The 24,657-nt window shown below is 42.4% G+C and overlaps 1 protein-coding gene across 1 annotated transcript; it reads right to left on the reverse strand.

Moving 5' to 3' along the window:
• Positions 1–901: 901 nt before the first annotated feature.
• s1pr5.L (sphingosine-1-phosphate receptor 5 L homeolog) lies at positions 902–12,891 on the reverse strand. Its single transcript, XM_018251310.2, has 2 exons — positions 12,736–12,891; positions 902–3,736 (listed from the first exon to the last, which is right to left on the reverse strand). The coding sequence occupies exon 2, from the start codon at positions 3,338–3,340 to the stop codon at positions 2,186–2,188; it is 1,155 nt and encodes a 384-aa protein (XP_018106799.1). The 5' UTR covers positions 3,341–3,736; positions 12,736–12,891; the 3' UTR covers positions 902–2,185.
• Between the last annotated feature and the right edge of the window lie 11,766 nt (positions 12,892–24,657).

Genomic DNA, 24,657 nt, shown 5'->3' on the forward strand with positions numbered 1-24,657 from the left:
AATTAACAGTAGGGGGTAAATGATCCCTATAATATAAGTCACACAGAACCTCTCAGTGACTTCTAATATCCTTATCATTTACAGTAGGGGGTACATTATCCCTTATAATACATGAGTGATACTCAGAGTTCCCTGTATAACTCAGCCTGCAGCCTTGTGTCTTTATATGGTCACAGAACAACCCCTCAGTGACTTCTAATATCCTTATCATTTACAGTAGGGGGTACATTATCCCTTATAATACATGAGTGATGCTCAGAGTTCCCTGTATAACCCAGCCTGCAGTCTTGTGACTTCTAATATCCTTATCATGTACAAAAGGGAGTACATTATTTCATGTATAATACAGATTGCAGATATAGCTCCAATCAAGCAAACCTGTTCTATGCCAAGTGTCACGTCTTTTCCATGTAGATTTATACACACCGAACTAGTTTGCCTTTGAAATGTGGGGTTGAAACTCAAAGTTATTTGATACCCACTTCATTTCAACCTCTTTGTACCTTAGATTTCTACAACATTATATTATTCCAGGTCATTTCTCTTCAACTTCCATGTATATTGACTTTGTGTGGTTGACCTGTCAATCATTAACTTGCTGCCATGTGATGTATATATGCTGTGAGCAATGCATTAAACCTTTGTTTCCAATTTGAAAAGCAGCAGGACACAATGGGGGCGGATGTAGAATCCTGCCGGCTCAAGAAGTGGCACCCCCACTATGGGGCTTAGTGAAGAGAGAGCCTGGGTCCCAATTCAGTCTCCTTCTGTTTTGATCATGTGCTCCCAACCTTATCTCCCACCTCACTTTTTTTTTAAATTTCGTTTAAAACAGTTTATTACAAATGGTAATGACAGTTGAATCTGTACAGAAAAATAATCACTCTCAGGCAGCAATGGCTTCATCCAACTCCATATACATTTATTTATTTACAGTAAATATATTCATATATACAGAACTATTTACAAATGTTATGTTTGAGTCATTAAAAACTGAGGAATGAGAGCTGATTGCACATGGATACAGGGCAGTGATTGGCTGTTCCTTTTAGGGTTGCACCGAATCCACTTTTTTGGATTCGGCCGAACTCCCGAATCCTTAGCGAAAAATTCGGCCGAATACCGAACCGAATCGGAACCCTAATTTGCATATGTAAATTAGTTGTGGGACGGGGAAAACATTTTTTACTTCCTTGTTTTCTGACAAAAAGTCACGTAAATGCCCTTTTTTGGATTTGGCCGAACTCCCGAATCCTTAGCGAAAGATTCGGCCGAATACCGAACCCTTATTTGTATATGGATTCGGTGCATCCCTAGTTCCTTTACCTGTAGCCATCATGGCTTCTTCGGTGTTCTTTAGATGCATGGAAGTCAGTCCCACAAATAAGACCAACAGACCCAATAGGAAGCAATAAAACCCCCCCAGCTATAAGTAGCAGCTATGGTGTGGGCCGTATGATAATAAAAGTTATGATAATAATTGCAAAGAATATAACACAGCAGTCCCAGTCATATGTAATAATTCACTTCGTGTTTTATATACAGATAATACATACAAAATATACACTTGAGTCTCAGTAACAAAATCACATAAAGGTTAAAACCTTTCTAAATGGCTGCTACTGCTTCACACCCGCTTACGATAGGCTGATATTCTCAAAGGACTATAGTAAGTTTTGGGGCATTTTACTCTACTGAGTTCTGAAGGTTCTAAGGAACTTCTTTTTTATGATTGGTTAAAGAACCCTACATCATTTTAAAGACCCTGACGTCCCTTATGGTAACCAACCATAATCACATAATCAACCTAACCATCATGTAACCCACAGGCCTACAACCTACAGGCTTACTTGTAACCTTTAGGACCCTTGTCTACTCCTTCATCACAAAAAGGTCCTCGGCCGTTGGTTATGCTTTAATTTCCATGACTCTTTAGTACTCCATATACTGTAGAGTTACAATGATCTTCTGCTACATGTGTTTACCTTATATTTTAAGGTATGGGGCATTCCCTACCCTCCCAGCATACACATTTCTAGGAATCGCTTTAGGCCCTTTTGCTACAAATCTCCAGGTATTTATACCATACATCAGGCTCTAGGTATATCTACCATCCTTCATGCTGTGCAATTCTCTACTACACTTCTATGTGTCCTTCACATCAAGTTTTAAAATCCAAATGGGCTCAACAGTCCACATTTTTAGGCATAAGACACTTCACTGGGGTGGGGGTTCCATTTCCAGACGATACGGTGGTTTCTAGAGCTTCGTGTTTGTGGGAAGATTTCTCAGATTTGCTTGTGCTTCCCTCTATTACAGGAAGGAACCAAGGCCTACGCCTGCCCTCTCCTTCTTCAGATGATAGGCATAGACAGAAAACCAGTTTAAGGATTGCCCTCCTGATGTCACGGCTGGTGAGTGTGTAGATAATTGGGTTCAGGAGAGAGTTGATCATGGCTAGACCAAGGAAGTAGTCTGCCTTTAGGAGAATAGGGCAGGCATTGACCTCACATGATACATCAAACAGAAAAAGTACAAAGAGAGGAAGCCAGCACATAATAAATGTTCCCACCACAATGGTGACAGTTTTCAGCAGGGCCATGTACTTTTGGGACTTTTTCATGGTCCCCTTACGAAGAGTGCCAAGTCTCTGGCTGTTGACCTTAACAATCCTGTAAATCCGGAGATAGAGAACCACAATGGATATGAGAATGGCCAGGAAGATACTTATGCAGACCAGAAGATAGTTCTTTGAGTACAAAGGTAGAATGGTGGAGCAAGACTGGAGGTCGCTGATGCAGTTCCAACCTAGTATCGGCAACACGCCTAACAGGATTGAGACAAGCCAAGCCGCTGCAATGAGCAAGGCCATGCGCCCCTTCTTGTCCCCGCTGTAGTGTTTCATCCGAACCATAGTAATGTGGCGTTCTATCGCAATAGCCAGAAGACTAAATATTGAGGCAGTTAGTGTGATGAAGACGCCTCCCTCCCTAACAAACCACATGGCGGGAGTAAGGCGCAAAGTGTGGGCACCAGACATCAAAATGTTCACCATGTATGCCACACCAGCCAGAAGGTCTGACAGTGTCAGGTTCCCCAGGAGATAAAACATGGGGGAGTGGAATTTCTTGTTGCGCCAGAGGGCCAAGAGCACAATGAGGTTCTCCAAGACAATGAAGACACAAACCACCAAAAAGAATACAGCCTCGGCCTTTAGTCCTCCCTTGTACCTGCTTGTATTGAGCTTTCCTGTGAAGTTGTAGTGCAGAGAGATGACTTCATTGTTCTGGTACTCTCTGTACAATCGGACCAGTCGATTGGGGGGCTGCAGAAGATCCATGGTTTCGTCAATCCTTTATTTCTTTTTACAAGCCCAAACGTCTCTTATCTGGGGGCCAAAAACATTACTAAGAGGAGATCTCTGAAATGATATTCGGTATCCTTCCAAAGTAGACTGCTTTATAGAAGAGTCTGTGAGGTGTAAGCAGGTTGCTCCGACAGATGGTGGCAGAAAAAGTCCCAGCTAAAGACTCCAGATGCTACTCTTTTGAATAACTCCCCTTTTGTCTTCATGGCCACACACACTGAAATAAATGAATTCCTCTTTGTGAGTGGATTTACAACATGTTACAGCAGAGGCAGCCGCTGTATAATGCTGCACTAACAAGACGAGATCACTAGATGGCAGTAACTCCTTGTATTCTGTTAGTCCAGCGTTTCAGCATCGCTTTGCAGCCTGCATGAGACAAATGAACAAATGTCAGATTTCAGCAGAAGTATACTTTAGCACAACCAAACATTCGCCCCTAATCTTCATCATTCTTAATGTCAGGCGTAGGTTTAATAAATGGTGGCATTATGATTGTAGAAGCCTACAGTGACGCAAATTCTAAATCCACCACGCAAGCCATAGGAAATTGTGAGTCTGTGTCTAATGCCATTATTACTTTTTAGTGACTTGGAAGAGCCCCAACTGAAGACAGTAAGGATGGAATTCGGGAAGAATGCGGCACTTCTAGAATTGTAGAGTTAGCTAAAAACATTAACATAATTGTATGTACGTTGGTCATTGTATGTACATTGGTCATTGCTTCCACCAGGACCAATCAAAGCCAGTGCACCTCTCATCAGTCCCTGCATTGCTCTCCATTAAAGGAAAACTATACCCCAAAAATGAATACTTAAGCAACATATACTGTAGTTTATATAATACTTAATGGCATATTAAAGAATCTTACCAAACTGGAATATATATTTTAGTAAATATTGCCCTTTTACATCTCTTGCCTTCAATCACCATTTAGGGATTGTCTGTGTGCTGCCTCAGAGATTACCTGACCAGAAATACTGCAGCTCTAACTGTAACAGGAAGAAGTGTGGAAGCAAAAGACACAACTCTGTCTGTTAATTGGCTCATGTGACCAAACATGTTTGGTTTGTTTGTGTGTACCTTGAATCCTAGGATCCCAGGGGGCGGCCCTTATTTTTTAAAATGGCAATTTTCTATTTATGGTTACCCAATGGTGCATACTACAAAAAAAGTATATTATTATGAACGTGGTTTATTTACATAAAGCAGGGTTTTTACATATGCAATATATTTTTATAGAGGCCTACATTGTTCAGGGGGTATAGTTTTCCTTTAATATATATATATTTGCCCAACAAATAGACACATGCAACTGTATCAGCCTTCATGTCTCCAGCTATCGAACTCTCCACTAAATGCAGGGCAACATTGCAGCTTTAGAGACCAACCTTTTTAATATATGGGGAAGAATAGATTCACTTGCCATGCCCTTAAAGTAAAATTACCAATCAACACTCCTGTAGTTATATTGTCAGAATACTACGAAACAAACATTTTTTCTGCCCCGAGAGGAAACAAGGGAGAGTGCCTGAGCATGCAGTAACATCGCAGTTATTTGTCAGTAGGGACAATACTTCAGAAACACGTCCCATCATGTCAGTCATCCAACAGCAGAACATCAGTGACTTATCATTACACATGGGCCTGATGTAGGTTGGACAGTCCCAAAATGTAAACCTTGGTTTGTACCCAGTAACCATCTCGAAGGTCAAATGTGTAGATGGAAAGTGTAGCCGAAGGCCCTCACATCTCATTAACCCGCCACTGGTACTGATTCTGGGACCAAAATCCTGATTTGGTTCTTTGGCACTAGCCATACCACTACTGGAGAGGTACATAGCAAGAGGTAAGGACTGGCTAACAGAGGCACCGAACTATGTGCTTACAACACGTCAAGCTCGTACTCATTGTCACTGGGAGAGTAATTGTCTTTAGGAAAGTTATGATGTAGCTCTTCCTTGAAAAGATAAAAATATTGTATCTGTTTCACAACAGGAAAGTGAATATCTGGTTATTTACATAGGGCTCATCCTTTCCCATCCTGTTTTGAGGAGAGGTCCACAGAGTGATGGACGTTGGAGGAACAAGGAGGGCATGCAGGGAGGGATGGGAACAATAACATCCATCAATCACAACAGCAGTTTCTCTTTATGGGAGGAGTTTGGTAGAGGATCTTTCCTATATACATCTATTTTTAGTCCCCCCTGTCTATCCTCTCTCCAAACATTCGATCCCCTCTCCTAGGGTTGCCACCTTTCTGGAAAAAAATTCAGCTTTCCTATATTTTTATCTTTCTTCCAGACTAATTACAGTGGCATGGGGCATCCACATACCAGTCAGGTGGCAACACTGGTACTTCCCATGTATCCGTTAATCACAAACTCTATTCACTTTCCTAGTGCTCATGGTCTATCCCTTCTCTACACATTCTATACTCTTTCCTGGTCCCTCTATCTCCTATCTATCTATCTATCTATCTATCTATCTATCTATCTATCTATCTATCTATCTATCTATCTATCTATCTATCTATCCTTTCTCTACACATTCTATCCTCTTACCTAGTCCCTCTATCTATCCCTTCTCTACACATTCTTTCCTCTTTCCTGGTCCCTCTATCTATCTCTTCTCTGCACATTCTATAATTTTTCATAGTCCCTCTATCTATCTCTTCTCTGCACATTCTATCCTCTTTCCTGGTCCCTCTATCTATCCCTTCTCTACACATCCTATCCTCTTTCCTAGTCCCTCTATCTATCCCTTCTCTACACATCCTATCCTCTTTCCTAGTCCCTCTATCTTTCCCTTCTCTACACATCCTATCCTCTTTCCTGGTCCCTCTATCTATCTCTTCTCTACACATCCTATCCTCTTTCCTGGTCCCTCTATTTATCTCTTCTCTGCACATTCTATCCTCTTTCCTGGTCCCTCTATCTATCTCTTCTCTGCATATTCTATCCTCTTTCCTGGTCCCTCTATTGATGGTAAGGTTGCTGTACCATGTTAGCCAGTAAAAATGTTACAGGTCAACACTTTTGAAATAAAAAATAACAAAAGTGGTATAAAGGTGATACCTTTATTGGCTAAGTAATATAATCATAGCAAGCTTTCAGAACATTAGTTCCTTTTTCAAGCTGATTACAATGAAGCTGTGGTGTTCTCTGGTATATATACAACATTCAGCTCATAGGTCAAATGATCAACAGAAGGAATATCAACCTATGTGTAAGGGGTTAAAGTAATTTACGAGGGGATCTGCAAGAGACAAGAAGATAAGGTACAAGATATTGTGGGTCAAAAAGGCTGAGTATAAATTAGGGCTGAATTACTGGTCCCTCTATCAATCCCTTCTCTACTCATTCTATCCTCTTTCCTGGTCCCTCTATCTATCCCTTCTCTGCACATTCTAACCCAGTAGTGCCCACTAACACGAGTTCTACTTTTAGTGATGATGTCTCATTATGATCTAAATAAATAAAAGCATTGTTAGCATTCTGTCCCATGGAAAATATTACTTAAATATTATATTGATTTATGAGAGAATTTACATTGCTATATTTAATAAGCAGAATTAATATCTGAAATAAAGCATGAAACAGGAGGGTGATTTAGACAAGCTGTTTGTTGACAGTGTTTTGAGATTTACTGATCACCAACTAAAGGTCTACTGGTACATCCCAATCTACCTTTTGGGCACCCCTGACCTATCCCCTTTTAGTTCTCATCTATGGCCTCTCCTCAGACTGCACCCCAGGGTCGGATTGGGGGGCCCGGGGCCCACCGGGACTGCTGTCCAGGGGCCCCCTCTGCCCCCCCCCTACTAAACGCATTGGAGCTGTTCGGCACGCATGCACAACATCGCCGCTCCAGCGCATTTCGCAATTCTAAATATCTGGAGAAGGGTTCTGGCCCGGCAGGGGCCCACGAGGGTCGGGGCCCACCGGGTTTTTTCCCGGTGTCCCGCCGGGCCAGTCCGACACTTCTGCACCCCCTTTACAAGACCTCCATTGATCCCTTAAACACACTATATGCTATTTTGCCCACCTTTCCCCTATCCAAATATTATATTATCTTTCCTAGTCTCCCCACCTATCCGCTCTATTCATTCTGTGTCTCTGACCCAAAAGCCATGAACTCTCTGTATCCATTCACCATGTTCCCCTACCCTTGTTATTTGTGCTCTAACGCTCTCCTTCCTGTTTATGTATCTTTCTTCCCTTTCCCAGTGTTTGTCCTGCAAATAAATGCAGAAGCTGGACCCAAAATTTACCCGGCACTGTCATGACAAGTGGAAAACTGGTACTTGTCCAAAAAAACAAAATTATGTGCTTACTACATACCTTTTAATGGGAACTGTTTTTGCATAATCATTATTCTTCAAAAAATTTCCAAAACTAGTTGTGGGTTGAGTTCCCCTTTAACAACGTCACTGCCCCAAACAACAGGTTAATACTTAACTGCAACTTGTTTATTTTAGTTTTTAATGTATTATTTGCATTTGTATAAAACTAATGATATAACATGTCTGATTCTGTCATCTAACCAGGACTTACATTTTGGATTGTTTATAAAAATGTGTTAATTCTAGAATCTCCTGCAACAATGAATTGTTTCCTATCTGTCGCAACTTTGTGTTTGATACATGACCTTTCAAGCTGACAGATTTAAGTGTGAGATAAAAAAATTAAGCTGAAGCAAATTAAGCCATTCAACAGAATTTCTTAAAGGGGTTGTTCACATTTAAATTAACTTTTAGTATGATGTAGAGAGTAATATTCTAAGTACAATTTGTTTTCTTTTTTTTTTTATTTGTGGTTTTCAAACTTTTTAGATTTTTATTCAGCAGCTCTCCAGTTTGTAATTTCAGCCATCTGGTTGCTAGGGTCCAAGTTACTCTAGCAACCATGCACTGATTTGAACAAGTGACTAGGATATAAAGTATGAATAACAATAAATATGTAGACTTTTTAGATGGGGTCAGTGACCCCCCCCCATTTGTAAGAAGAAGTAGGCAAATAATTAAAAAACTGTAAAAAAAAATGAAGGCCAATTGGAAAGTTGGACTACTGCTTGGATGGGGGAGCTAATTATTGCCTCTTGATTAAATTTATACTTTTAGAGGCATTATACTGATTTTTAACCCCTGAAGAAGTCACTGATAGTAACAAAACGCATTGGGACTGGGATTGAGTCCTGTGAATGTACATGGGCGCGAACTGTAAATATTGTAAGTGCATTTTATTCATATTAAATAAATCTATATTGAAGAGATTACACTAGGGGAGATTAACTTTGACCGGGATCCACTTGGATTATATTTTGTAATAAGAATTGAATTTTAGTTTTTTTTTAAAAAAGGGACTTTTCCTGTATATTTTTTTTATGTGTATTGTTAAAATGCCCCCTTTATATTGATATATTATCAATTGAAAAGTTGCTCCGAATTAGTCGTTCTATAACAGGGCCGGAATTAGGCATAGGCAGAGTAGGCACGTGCTTAGGGCGCAAAGCTTTGGTGGGTATGCACCTTCTCTGCCTTCTCTACGCCCTAGTCCAGTCCCCGATTGCCGCTCTGGCCAGCGTACTTTTTGCACCACATCTCTTTTTTTCACCTGTGGGGTTTTTCACACATGCGCACCCGGTTTCCCACACAGGCACACGCACATTTTCCCTCACATGTGTGCGCGCCTGTTGGGCGCTCTGACTGGTCAGGCAGCCTAGGGCACCTGGCAGGGCTGGCCGGGCACTGTTCTATAACATACTAAAAGTTAACTTAAGATGAACCACCCCTTTAAATCTATAAGGGTCAGGGCACACGCTCAGATTCGGGGAAATTAGTCGCCTGGCGACAAATCTCTAGGGGAACTAATCTCAACCGAACTGCCTCCCGCTGGATAAAATGTAAATCACCAGCGGGATGGCACTCAGAGTGCTTTGTTTTCCGAATTCACCCGAAGTTGCCTCATGAGGAAACTTTGGGTAACTTCGGAAAACAAAGCGCTCCGAGTGCCTTCCCGCCAGCAATTCGAGCTGGCAGGAGGCAGTTCGGGGAGATAAGTCGCCCCGAAGAAGAGGAGATTTGTCTCCGAATCTCCCTGAATCTGAGTGTGTGCCCTGACCATAATTGTACAGAACCCTGTCCCCTGAATGTCAGGAAGAGGCAAGTGCTTTGCAGCATCTAGTGGTAGGATTATAATTGCGTGCCATGAGCATGAAGTCACCAGTAGAGGGCAGCAAAAAGGGATCAGAACAGGTGATTGGTCATGGAGAAACAGAACTGTTTTTGCAGAGGGCTGCTGTGCATGCCAGTATGTACAACAGTCACATGAGAGGAGAGCTTATGATATACAGGAGGGGGATTGTTAGGGTAAAAAGAGGAGCTTTATAGGTATAAAGAAGAACAAGCTATTCCTATGATTAGGTTTAGTAAGGCTTGATCATCTATGGCAGTGATCCCCAACCAGTAACTCGTGAGTAACATGTTGCTCTCCAACTCTTTGGACGTTGCTCCCAGTGGCCTCAAAGCAGGAGATTATTTCTGAATTCCAGACTTGGAGGCAAGTTTTGGTTGTATTAAAACCAGGTGCACTGCCAAACAGAGCCTCAATGTAGGTTGACAATCCACATAGGGGCTACTAAATAGCCAATCACAGCCCTTATTTGGCACCCCAAGAACATTTTTCATGCTAGTGTTGCCCCCAACTCCTTTTGCTTCTGAATGTTGCTCACGGCTCAAAAGTTTGGGGATCCCTGATCTATGGAAAATCATGAGCAATTTTAATTGAAGGGTTAAGCTGAAGAATTCCTGCAATATCTGGTATTTTGAGGCAAAGTGCGAGCACAATTGTGTCTGCATTCTTGCATAATCGGCCTATTCTTGGGAGTACAACATGGTTTTGTGCTGGCTAATTCACATGCAAACAGCAACCTTCCACATTCATCATCTCACCCAAGCGAAATGGTATATTCAGCCAAGTCGTGCAAGGCCCCACCGCATTATCACACCACACGCACATTATAAATACACCACTACCTGCACATTACCAGGAAACAGAGAGAAAGTATAAAACAAGACAAATGTAGGTGAGATGGACATGGCCCTGCCATAGGGTCAATATGTTGAATCCACCGCACTCCTGCGATTTACATGTACTGCATTGGTGTTGCTACTCCTCCGTTCACAGGACCCTTAGTAACAGTAAGATTTTCGCTATTTTTATGCAGTTGGGGAGCTTACCCCTTTTATTATACTACCAACTGTATCAACTTTTTTAGGGTAAACCCTCACTTCATCAGGATTATCCCGATGAAGGGAGGGTTTACTCCCCTGACGTAGAGTTAACTGAGCTCCAGTTCTCAGCTGCGATATGCTGTGGCCCCAAAGAGTGGGGACGGTGTGTGTATAGGAAAGAAAGGTGCTGTCGATCCTCATACTGTGCCTCAGGAGAAACACCAAATAAATCTCTGTAGAAATAATCCTATATAATTGCTGACAATTTAAAAATGAATATTTGCAGACAGATATGATTTCATAAGGTTTTCCCCTATGGCAAGAAGTTTCATGTTCTCTTTAATGGACTGTGAGAACAAAAAAAAAATGTTATGATTCACAAATTCAGAAGAAAAATGTTTAAGGGTGCAGTCACCCCCCCCGGGCCATCATTTAGTAGACATCACTGAGGGACCACGGCACGTGCAAAGTAACTCACTAATAGTACCAACCCCACCCAAGGGTATATGGATACAACATATATTCATTACTAAAAAGTATCAGGTTTTCTCATGAAATCTAACGCTAACGGAAACTAATTTGCAGTCCGGCCCCGCTGAGCATTCAGTATAATAAACACAACTATAAATAGAGTGTGCGGTGTGGGTCAGTACCGACTGGGAAATAGGAACCCTATCCTGGAGAGCTTACACTTAATATAATGGATAAATCAATATGCATCTGTTAGGAAACTGTAGCCTGTGCTACATAGCTTACAAAATACATATATATATATATATATGTAAATGTTCAGGCATAATAAGCTTACGCTCTAATATACAGAGGGGCACAGATGCAATACAAGGAGAGGAAACAATTGGGATAAGTGAATCCTGCCCTGCAGAGCTTACACTCTAATATACAGAGGGACACAGATACAATACAGAGAAAGAAGCCATTGGGGCAAGGGAATCCTGCCCTGCAGAGCTTACTCTCTAATATACAGAGGGACACCGATACAATACAGAGAGAGAGGGAACCATTGGGAGAAGCGATCCTGCCCTGCAGAGGTTACACTCTAATATACAGAGGGACACAGATAAAATACAGGGAAAGGGAACTATTGGGGGATGGGTATTCTGTCCTGCAATGCTTGCACTCTTATAAACAGAGAGACCCAGATACAATACTGAGAGAAGGGACCATTGGGAGAAAGAAATACAGTCCAAGAAAGCTTACACTCTAATGTACAGAGGGACACAGATAAAATACAGGCAGAGGGAACTATTGGGAGATGGCATTCTGCCCTGCAGAGCTTACACTCTAATAAACAGAGAGACCAGATACAATACTGAAAGAAGGAACCATTAGGAGAAATAAATCCAATCCAAGAGAGCTTACACTCTAATATACAGAGAGACACAGATACAATTCAGGGAGAGGGACTTATTGGGAGATGGGAATTCTGTCCTGAAATGCTTGCACTCTAATAAACAGAGAGACCCAGATACAATACAGAGAAAGGGGACCATTGGGAGAAAGAAATACAGTCGAGGAGAGCTTACGCTCTAATATACAGAGGGACACAGATAAAATACAGGGAGAGGGAAATATTGGGAGATGGAATTCTGCCCTGCAGAGCTTACACTCTAATAAACAGAGAGATACAATACAGGGAGAGAAGGAAACATTAGGAGAAATAAATCCAGTCCAAGAGAGCTTACACTCTAATAAACAAGGGGGCCATACACAAGCTATAAGCTTCCCTATGAGAGTCACACATATTTGGCAGGCAAAGCAAAGTGCTGCTCCAGGGCCCATGCTTTCTGGACTGAAGAATGTTGGGACAATAATCCCCTACTTTCTTTGTGTAATCTCTGACTGCTGAAAGGGTGCAGTGAGGGCAAGTAATTGGGAGCGGGAGTCGGACAGTAGTGCAGTTAGTTTGGGGCAGATCACATAGAATTAACACACACAGGGCAGGATTACAATAGCGCCAGTAACTAAATGGGGCACAAGGGAAAGTTGACTGAGCGCAAAAAGCAGAACCAACTGATTGAAAGAAAAATCAGCAAAGAGAAGTTTGTTACTGGCTGAGTACTATTTGCTGAGGGGTCGGGACCCTAGGGGATGAGAAAGTAGTACAAGTCCTTACCTGGCACCTTATCCCGGCAGCAGCGTCTTTATTCTCTTCCATTCTCTTATTCTCCCAATAGCTGGCAGCTCCCACCCTGAGAGAGAGACCAGATAGCAAATGAGACCTCCTCCCAAATATCTCAGACATTGAGCTGCTCCCCAGCCAGCCCTCCCCTCTACTTACATATGAATAGACTCCCCTCCTCTCCCTCCTCTCCTTCAGCTTGCAGTCACACACAGGGCTGTCTCTGCCGGTCTCTCACTGCTGGGGCTGTCTCTTGTCCTGGCTCACAGATCTGGCACTCTCTCTAAAATATCTAGGACTCAGATCTAAGAGAATTTCTCAGCCTTCTGTCTCTGCTTATTCTGTATAACAGACCTGGGACTCTGGAGAGGTCTCTGGCTTCTCTGCTTGAAACACTTGGGACTATTGCAGTCTCCAGTCTAGGACTGTCTCTCAGAGTTTGGCACTGCCAATTGCCCTCTGCCCAGGTTTGCCAGCAAACCAGCAAAAGTCGGCTACACAACCAGCACAAAACTAGCCAAGAGGCACTTCTAAAATAGCCCAAAAATAGCCCAATATGTGAAGTGAAAAAAATTTTGAAAAATACAAAAATATACATGCAGCAAAATGGGACAGATGGGGGGCCCAGGAGGTATAGGGGTCCCATAAGGTCGTAATGCATATACAATTTCAATAAATATTGGTAAAACAGTTTAACCTTTTTTGGTGGCCAGCAGATTTTGCCCCCGAGAATGCTTAATAGTGACTGGAGCTGGGGTACAGGGCCCCAAATCTGGTAACTCCCATTGCATGCTGGGTATTGTAGTCTAATGTTGAACTTGGCAGTCGGCAAAAAACGAAATTACCCAACATGCATTGGGAGCCACAGGCTTGGAACATTAGGTTAAAAGTGCAAAACAGCCAAAGGCCCAAAAAATAGCCCAAATCCGTACCTTGGATAGTTTGTACTTTCAAAACCCACCTGGGCTTTAAATTAGTAGCCCAATTTGGCTAGAAAACTGCCAACCTGTCAACCCTGCCCCTAGGAACTAAGACTGCCTCTGGTTTCTGCATAAAAGATCTGGATGTCTCTTTCGGTTCTGAGACTGTCCCAGACCTAGAGTGTCTTTTACAGCTGTGTTATTGAGGCTTTCTGCTGACTTGCAGCTGTCTCTGCCTCACTCTTAGAACTGGAACTGTCTTTGCCTTATGTCTCTCAGAGCTGTGACAGTCACCATAGATTGCTGACAGTCTCTTAGCTCTGAGGCTGTCTAGTGCCAGGGTACCTGTATAAAGCCCAGAGGGACCCACTATAGGTCCGTTCCTGACATCTCTCATTTCTATACAGCAGCACATTTTATATCTAATGGTTATTAGACTGGGGCCCGTGTGCAGCTTCTCCAGGGGGCCCAAAGGGTTCAGTCAAACCCTGCTTTGTTTTTTCTGGGGGATACAGATCTAGGACTGTCTCTGTGGCTGTTTCCTGCCTAACAGAGTTGAAGCTGTCTCTTAAAGGTACAGGTCAGTCTCATTTTCTCATTGTGCTGGGACTGTCTCTGCCTCCTGGGTCACAGAATGGGGATTTTATACAGTCTCATGTAGCACTGGCTGTCTCAGAATTGGCACTATTCTCTCTCAGAGCCCACTCATCCTTCTTGGACTGTCTTGCAGGGCTGTCTCTCTTATACATTTAAGGCTGTCTCATGTGGCCCTGGGTCTGTCTGCTGCCTCATTATTGGGGGTGTTCTGTTGTGCAGTGTGCACCTGCCTCTGTTTTTACTACAGCTATGGGATCCGACATCCAGATACCTGCTTTCTGGAAAGCTCTGAATTATGGGCCATCTCCCATAGACTCATTTTAATCAAATATTTCTGATTTTGAAACATGATTTCCCTTTTCTGTGTAATAATAAAACAGTAGCTTGTACTTGATCCCAACTAAGATATAATTAATCCTTATTGGAAGCAAAACCAGCCTATTGGGTTTATTTAATGTTTAAATGAATTTAAGTAGACTTTATATGAAGATCCAAATCATGGAAATATCCTTTATCCACAGATCCCGAGCATTGTGGATAACAGGTCCCATACCTGTACTAAGACTAAACCTCAAATGTGAATCTCAAGTCCAAGCAGAAGCTAAAAATGAGGTGTTACAGTCAGCAGTTTGCAGTCTATTGCCGTGGGTTTCCCATGACGCTGGCAGGAACATTATAGTAGCGACTATACCTGCACCAGCTAATAGCCGTGTATGGGCAGCTCTAGTCACTGTATAGCCGTGGCCTTGTGTGTGGCTCGCTGCACTTGTCTCTCAATGTGACCTTGGCAGGGACAGGTGCTACAGGGAATACAGGGAACATATGTCTCACAGTGATCTCCCCTTTAGTCTTGCAAAAACATTAGCACTTCCATTCACACACTCACACCTTAGGCAATGATCTGCTTTTAACCCTGCAGCACCAATAACAAAAGCCTGGCCGAATGAAAAAGACTTAATTATACTACTCTTCACATTGTACTTTTCTAATAAATAGTATTCCCTGCAGGCGTGGATTCCCAGTGCCCCTGTTCTTTCTATTCTGTATTCGTATCCCCCTCACTCATTGTAATATATACCATAGGCTCCATGATCAGTGTTCCTTCCTCCCAATGGTTCCCTCTCCCTGTATCATATATGTGCCCCTCCGTACATTAGAGTGTAAGCTCTTTAAGACAGAATTCCCTTCTTCCAATGGTTCCCTCTCCCTGTATTGTATTTGTTTCCCTCTGTACATTAGAGTGTAAGTGCTACAGAGCAGGATTTCCTTCGACCCACCTTCTGTGTCCCTCTATATATTAGAGTGTTAGCTCTGTAGGACAGGATTCCCATCTCCCAATGGTTCCCTCTCCATGTATTTTATCTGTGTCCCTCTGTATATTAGAGTGTAAACTCTGCAGGGCAGGATTCCCTTGCCCCTATGGCATCTTTCTCGGTATTGTAGCTGTGTCCCTCTGTATATTAGAGTGTAAGCTCTGCAGGACAGGAGTCTCTTCTTCCAATGGTTCCCTCTCCCTGCATTGTATATGTTTCCCTCTGTATATTGGAGTGTAAGCTCTGCAGAGCAGGATTTACTTCTCCCAATGGTTCCCTCTCCCTGTACTGTATCTACGTTCCTATGTATAATAGAGTGTAAGCTCTGCAGGGCAGGATTTGCTTCTGGTTCCCTCTTCCTGTATTTCATTTGTGTCCAGTGGCGTAACTAGTTGTTACTGGGCCCCATAGCAAATTCAATTTAGGGCCCCAAAATATTTATAAATTGGCCTATTTTACCAAGATATATTAAAATTGCTAATTAATTAGGGTCTCACTGGGCCCCCTATACCTCCTGGGCCCTCTGCAACCGCAGGGTCTGCTTCCTCTATAGTTACGCCCCTGTTTGTGTCCCTGCCTTTATCGGTCGTTTAGACTAATTTGACAGCTAATTTGCTAATATTTATGCAGAGATTAAATGTTAGTGGATGTGAGTCTTATTTCAACCTCAGATTCTGAATAACTGGAAGGCTGGTATCTATAAGCAATGTCTGGATGGACACAATTATACAGTATATACGGGTCCCACTAATAACACAAAAGAAGAGAATATACAGAAATGTTGCAATATGGAACACAACGTGTTTGCTGTAGAGTGCAGAACTGGATTATAGTGACCTTCTGTTGCTCAGATTCAGTTCAGCTCAACGCTGTGGGTCCTGTCCAGACTGACATATTTGGCCCAAGATCAAATGGAATCTGGCAGCAGCGCATCCCTCAAACATTGCGTTTTTATCCAGTTAAAAAGACAGTATCATCATATGAAAGTTTCTACTTCTGCAGAAGAAAATGCAATACATCCTCTCTCTCCAAACGGCAGTCCTGCTTTATGGCAGCTGAGATTCTAGCTATCTGTATAACAGAACATTCTGTCCCAGTGGCTGCACAGATCCTATCTGATCCCCAGTGTAATCCCCAGTGTAATCTGTAGCTATCTGTATAAAGGTAGCCATAGATGTAGAGATCCGCTCGTTTGGCAATGTCGCCAAACAAGTTGATCTCTCCCCAATATGCCCACATTGAAGTGGGTAATATCAGACTGATCCGATTGTGGGCCCAACGATCCGATAATAATGCATCCGATACAGCGGTTGGACTACATAAACGCACAGATGCGGCCGCGATCCAACGGTATTTTTTAACCTGCTCGTCCGAGATCTGCCCGACTTTCGACCAGATATCGATCAGGAAAGCCCGTCGGATGGCCCCACACACGGGCTGCTGACTCGGTCTGTCGACAGCTTTTATTGGCCTTTACAGAGTATTCAGACCACAGTGGTCCAATTATCCATCCTGAAGTCCATTGTACAAACAGAGTAATTTGGAGATGATAGTGTCCCTTTAACACTTTTCTGCTGTATACCTTACAGCCAGATCCAGTTCAGCTGCATTCAGATCACACACAGACTCTCACACACACCTTTTCTCAGAACGTTAATCCAGTCTCAAGCCTTTCATTGTGATTTCTCATACACTCAATTCTCCCATACGCCCTGTGTTCTCTCTCATTCATGCCTTTCATTCCTCTCTCTCACCTGACAGGGGAAATCTAACCCTGTTAATGGGCAATTTTCACTTCTATTCTTTTCTTATTTTAACTGAGATTAAAGTATCAGATTTCATTCATCTGGCATTTTTTTTCATGACTCTCTTTATTTTCTTGCCTGCATGGAAGCTGCCATACTGCCTGAGATGGACGACTCTCCATGTCATGTAAGAGACAACCAGCTTCCATTTATCACTATTAGATGGCACTTTACTTTTGTGCTCTATGACAAATCCCTTAGTCTATGGAAAGATATTTATTTCATCACCTCAATGAAGAAACTAAAGATTTCTATCAAGCTGGTCATTGGTTGATCTTTTAAAGGGCAACTCATTTTTTTTGCATCATGAGCATATCTTTTTAAAGGGACTGTTCACCTTTAAAATGAGCTTTTAGTTTGATGTAGAGAGTGATATTCTGATATTTATTTTTTATTACTTGTGGTGTTTGAGTTATTTAGCTTTTTATTCAGCAGCTCTCCAGTTTGCTATTTCAGCAATCTGGTTGCTAGGGTCCGAATTACCCTAACAACCAGGCACAGATTTGAATAAGAGACTGTGATATAATTAGGGGAGGATCTGTATAACAATGTGAGTAATTAAAAGTAGCAATAACAATACACTTGTAGCCATACAGAGCATTTGTTTTTTAGATGGGGTCTGATGGAAAAAGTCAGAAGGCTCATAATTTAAAAAAAACCATAAGAACCCCGCCTGGCTGTTGATATTCTCTGCACTGCTGGTTCTGGCTTCTGAAACACAGCAGCCATCTGACTAAAAGATCTGGAGAAGAACTGACCTCTGCTACATTGTTTCAAGAGTCAGAAACAGGAGATGTACCTCATATAAACTCCCAGTGGCAGCTTTGGGGAGAGTCTTGTTTATAGTAAATTGAACCTTTGCTGCTATTTGTAGAGTGCTACAGATGGAGCAGCGATGGCAAAATCCACATATGCGGGAGGATTATCTTGAATAAACTGCTTGCGCTGAATACCGTGGGACACGCAGTCATTTTCCATGGCGCATTGCAATATAGTGACCTGCAGTGTCATGCTACACCCTTCCATCTGACTCAGATTCCGCATTTGTATTGATTGCTAGCCTCTTGCTCCTACTGTCCCAGACCCCTCTCTGGTCCACCTTCTGTCCCTTGCTGTCTAAACACAGAGAGATTGGGGGTATTCCTGCACTTGGGTGACTCCCTGCAGCCCCATAACCAGTAAGAAGCATCAGTGTAAGGCAGGGGTGCTTCATAAAGAAATGCCTGACTTTTGGCCATCCAGCAATAGCTGGAGGGCTGCAGGTATGGAAGGTATGTATCCCCCACCCACCCATTTCACTTTAGTCATTCCAGGCATAACTGGATTATCTTCAACAACCCTGGGGCCAACCATCTGTCTAATGCTGGGCCCAAGCCAAAATCCTGCACCCTAAACCCAAACGTTATGATCCAAATGCCTATAGACATGGCGTTGGGCCAGCAGCCAATCAGAACTATTCCATATCCACCTCTTGGGCTGCTCCAGTTCTGCAGCAGAAACAAACAGGCAGGGTGGTCCAAGGATATAACCCCCCTCAAAAGGCAAATCACACCTCTGGCTAATCTGCTGCTCAGGCCAATCTGCTATTTACAGTGGCAATTTCCCTCTAATTGTCAGGGTCAACTGTCGGCTATCAGAGGCAACAAAACAGTAGCTGACAGTGAGGCTTCAGGCCGTCAGGTTATCAACTCTCCTTTCATGCGTCTCATTAACACTTGCCTGAATCATCATTCAAAGTGTTATGAGCCAAAGTCAGCTCTGCCCTGGGGCATCTGGAAAAGATGCAACTCTAGTCATATTGGTGTGACATGAGGCACAACCCCACCCCTCCATTGCCCCCTGCTGCTCCCACTGATTTCAGAAGTGCACACAGGATTCATTTGCACACTCACACTCACACCTGCAATTGCTTCGGGTTTCCATTGGAATCAGTGGGAGCTGGGGGAAGGGGCCAGGGGCTTTCTCTCTCCAGTCAGTTCTCTACCTGTGATACAGATATTCTCATTGGACAGCAGAGTTTGGGACATGGGTGTCTGAGAAATGTTCCGTATAGGCATCTTTGTACCATCCATGTGTGACCATGGTGGTTGCTTTGGCTAAAAGGGGCTGTTCCCCTTTAAATTAACTTTTAGTATGATGTAGAGCAGGGGTGTCCAAAAGGTAGATTGGGATGTACCAGTAGACCTTTAGGGTAGGACTACATGGACGTTTTCGCCGCGATGCGACAGATCGCGTGCAATGGAAATAAGGTAAGAAATAGAAATGTCGGATGAAGTTGCAGCGTTGATCTGACGCAACACGACTGTCGGATGCAGAGGCTGCAATTTATATCTGCATCCAACAGTCATTTCACATCGGATCAACGCTGCGACTTCATCCGACATTTCTATCTCTTACCTTATTTCCGTCGCAAGTGATTTGTCACAGTGCGTCGGATCGCGACGAAAAAGTCAGTGTAGTTCTACCCTGAATGTGGCCATAGATGTAGGGATCCGCTCGTTTGGCGATGTCCACATTGAAGTGGGCGATATCTGGCTTATCCGATCGCGGCCCTAGGGCCCAACGATCGGATCAGAATGCATCCGAAACGGGACTGCATAAACGCACAGATGCGGCCATAATCCAACGCGAGTTTTTAACCTGCCTGATTGAGATGGCCAGATATAGATCGGGGAAGCCCGACGGATGGCCCCACACACTGGCCAATAAGCTGCCGACTCTGTCTGTCAACAGCTTTTATTGGCCCGTGTATGGTGGCCTTTAGCTGGTGATCAGTAGATCTCAATATACTCTCAACAAACAGCTTGTCTGCATCCCCCTCCTGTTTTATTCTTTTCATTCAGATATTTATTATGTTAAGGTTACGTAAGAAATAGTTGTTTGTTAAATATAGCAATATACATTTACTCATAAATCAAATAAGTAATATTTTCCATGGAACAGAATGTTTTATGAATGTAGGGCATCATGATGTACTCCTGATGTAGAGAGTGATATTCTGAGACAATTTGCAATTGGTTTTCATGTTTTATTATTTGTGTTTTTTGAGTTATTTCGCTTTTTATTCAGCAGCTCTTCAATTTGCAATTTCAGCAATCTGGTTGCTAGGGTCCAAATTACCCTAGCAACCATGCATTGATTTGAATAAGAGACTGAAATAGGAATAGGAGAGGCCTGAATAGACAGATGAGTTGTAAAAAAATAGCAATAACAATACTGTATATTTGTAGCCTTACAGAGCCTTTGTTTTTTTTTAGAGGGGGTCAGTGACCTCCATTTGAAAGCGGGAAATAGATGAAGATCACGAATAATAAAAAAAATATTTTAAAAAAAGACCAATGGCAAAGTTGCTGAGACTTGGCCACTTTATAACATACTTAAAGGTGTTAATCAAAGGATAATATGTGATCCAGTGATGTCATTATAGGGGGGCAGACACCATTGGCTTAGGCTGGGGGTGGGGTCAGTCTGAACCATCAGGGTGGCAGAAGAAATCCTACTGGTCCCGGTCCTAATGGGCCCCATGTTTGGTGGCCAGGGAAGGTAGGCTTTGGAGTTAGCTTCTCTAGTGGGCCCCAGACACTAGGGTTGCCACCTGGCCGGGGGGTAAAAATTATGGTTTATTCCAATGTTATTAATAGGGAAAAAAGATAAATGTATAGGAAGGTCGGTATTTTTTTCCAGAAAAGTTGGCAACCCTACCAGACACAGGCTGACCCCCCCCCCCCAAGCATTTGGGTGCAAGGTGTGGGTGACGGGAGAGCCCAGAGATCAATGTAACAATAATGTTCCACTGAGTGCATGGGACTTGCTCCTGTTATATCAGCTGTGCAGTACGTGTAGATTTACTCTGGGGCACTTCTAGTAAATGACACTTTTGCCCTATAAAGTCGTTATTGGCAGTTTGCAGAAATAGTCGCTGTGCTTGCATGAAGCCGCTCAGAGCTTAGCGCTACTTTTCCGCCCGTAGCTTTAATCAATGGGAGAGAATATTCTGTTCAGACACCATAAGCCTCCTGATCCGACCCCTTTCTTATGGGGCTTTGGGAGTCCGGCCCACAAGGGCTTTATTGGTTTTTACACTTCCCATAGAATTAAGCAGGCAACGCATTCCATTTCAAACTGGTCGTTAGGGTCAATGAGCGTAACAACCCTGCAATGGTGTGGATGTTAGAATGTCCTGTCTAGGGGGTTGCTGGGAATTGTAGTTCTTACACAACAGCTGGAGGGCCACATGTTGGGCAACTACAGCTCTGATTTATATTATCCTCCCTTTCCATGAAGTTTGGATTTGTTAGAGTGTGTGGCCCCATGAACAACTGCCGACTCTTATATAGAGGGACAGATGCTACAGCTTGTATCAGCCGGTGTATGGCCAGTTTAAAGAGGTAATGTTTACTTTTAGGGGCAGATTTATCATAGGTTGAAGTGAACATTTGAATAAAAAAAATTAGAAATTCTTTGTGTACTTCGACTAGGAAATAGTCCAAATTCGAAAATTCGAATTTGAAAAAAATTAGAAATTTATCATGTACTGTCTCTTTAAAAAATTGACCTCGATCATTCGCCATCTAAAACCTGCCAAATTGCTGATTTAGCCTATGGGGGACCTCCTAGAACCTATTTGGTGGAGTCAATTGGTGGACTTGATCGAATGCGCTATTATTTCGATTCGTACGATTCGAATTCGATCGAAAAATGGACCTATTCGCCCAAAAAAAAAAACACCTTTGATTTAATTTCGGTTGGTCTTTGTGAATTCGAATTTCAAAGTTTTTCAAATTCGAAAATTCGACCCTTGATAAATGTGCCCCAAGTATGTTATAGAATGGCTAATGCTAAGCAACTTTTCAATTAGTCTTCATTTTTTCTTTTATTTACAGTTTTTGAATTATTTGACTTCTGAATCTTTCCAGCTTTCAAATGGGGGTCACTGACTCAATCTAAAAAACAAATACTCTGTAAGGCTACACATTTATTGTTTTTATTACTCATCTTCTATTCATATTCCAGTCTCTTATTCAAATCAGTGCATGGTTGCTAGGGTAATTCAGCCCCTAGCAACCAAATTGGTGAACTTGCAAACTGGGGAGCTGCTGAATAAAAAGCTTAATAACTCAAAAATAATAAAAAATGAAAACCAATTACACATTGTCTCAGAATATCCCTCTCTATATCATACTTTAAGTTAAAGTGTAAATACTATTATAAACAGCATCTGACTTTAAAAACAAAGTAGTAGGCCATCATATTTCCTCCCGGCTGGCTTCTCCTACATTGTTTCATGAGGCAGAACCAGCAGTGCAGAGAACATAAACAGTCAGATAATAGGGGTCATTTACTCAGACCAGAGGAGGAAGTGTACTAGGAGATGTCAAGCACTTTATTCCCTGGTGTGGCTGGGGTCTGCACTTTCATAGGGCTTGTGTTTTTGCACTGTTTTAAAGGGGTAGTTGACCTTTAAGTTAACTTTTGGTGTGTTATAGAATGGCCAATTTTATTCAACTTTCCAATTGGTCTTCATTATTTTTTTTTATAGTTTTTGAAATATTTGCTTTCTTCTTCTGACTCTTTCCAACTTCAAATGGGGGTCACTGACCCCATCTAGAAAACAAATACTCTGTAAAGCTACACATGTATTGTAATTGCCACTTTTTGTTCCTCGTCTTCTATTAGGGCCTCTCCTATTCATATTCCATTCTCTTGTTTAAATCAATGCATGGTTGTTATGGTAACTTGGATTCTAGCCACCGGATTGAAGAAACTGCAAACTGGAGAGCTGCTGAATAAACAGCCAAATAACTCAAAAAACACAAATAATAAAAAACAAAACCAATTGCAATTTGTCTCAGAATATCCCTCTCTACATCATCACTCCAAGGTGGACAATCCTTTTCAAAAAGAAATAAACCCAAACAATGAATGTGGCTAAAACACCATATTTTATATACTGCACTTATTGCACGAGGCTAAAGTTTGAGCTTGTCAATAGCAGCAATGATCCAGGACTTCAAACTTGTCACAGGGGGTCACCATCTTGGAAAGTGTCTGTGACACTCACATGCTCAGTGGGCTCTGATTGGCTGTTGAGAAGCTAAGCTTAGGGCTCGTCACTAATTATCCAGCAGAAAATGAGCTTCCCCTGTAATATAAGCTAATGCTACAGGTTTGCTGATTATTAAATTCTGATGCTAATTGCACTGGTTTCTGTGCTGCCATGTAGTAATTATCTGTATTAATTACTAATCAGCCTTATATTGTGACATTTCTATTCTATGTGTACTGTATATTGTGAGTGGCTCCCTAAGCTCAGTAAGTGACAGCAGCACAGAGCATGTGCAGTGAATCAGCAGAAAAGAAGATGGGGAGCTACTGGGGCATCTTTGGAGACACATATCTTTACTGCTAAAGGGCTGTGGTTGCCTTGGGCTGGTACAGAAGCACAAAACATCATGTACAACATTTCTAGCTACTTCTTTACTAAAGCTTTAATTCTCCTTTAAGTAAATGACCCCTACTGCTTTTGGAAGCAATTACATTTATGGGAGAAATGAATGTATAGTGGAAAGCTGCTTAGAATAATATTCTCTTTCATTAGGCAATAAAGCATTTTTTGGGGTTTTAAAGTTTCCCGTTAAGCTCACTGTATTCAGGCGCCTATTGCTCATAGTGTGTGTGGGAGGAGCCTTGGTACAGAGCCCTGAGTAACTTTACTGAAAGGGCCAATGAATAGAGCTGTGTCGGGAATGCATTAACCCTTCTCATGCCTGAGTGCACTTTCCCAACCCCCGGGGACTCCAGATCCATGTGACAATGAAACCGCTGAGCTGTGCACACGGGGATTGGGGAGCGCAGGTGATAGCGCTGATTTTCTCTGCAGTTACACGCCCACGGTGTTTGTTTAAGGCCGCCTTTTGTACTCGCAATAAATGCGCCTCTGGTGGTGCCGCGATCCCAATCCCATTCCCCTTTTCATGTTATTTGTTTGCTCTTTTGTAGACGTCAGTTTTTCCTTTAAAAACAAATATTCTGCCAGAGAAATATTGCATTGTGTTCACTTCTTCCCAGGCTCCACAATATCCACTATTTAAAGGGGAAGTTCGCCTGGTAATACATTTGGCATGCATTTTGGTGGTACACCATTATGATAATGTTTAGTATGTTATAGAATGGCCTAGACTTGGCAACTTTTAAACTGGTCTTCCTTTTTTACATCTTTTTTATGGTTTTCGAATTATTTGCTTTCCGTTTGATTTCAACAAACATCCAGGAAACGGCGAA

Source organism: Xenopus laevis, chromosome 3L (assembly GCF_017654675.1).
Source record: "Xenopus laevis strain J_2021 chromosome 3L, Xenopus_laevis_v10.1, whole genome shotgun sequence".
Taxonomy (NCBI): domain Eukaryota; kingdom Metazoa; phylum Chordata; class Amphibia; order Anura; family Pipidae; genus Xenopus; species Xenopus laevis.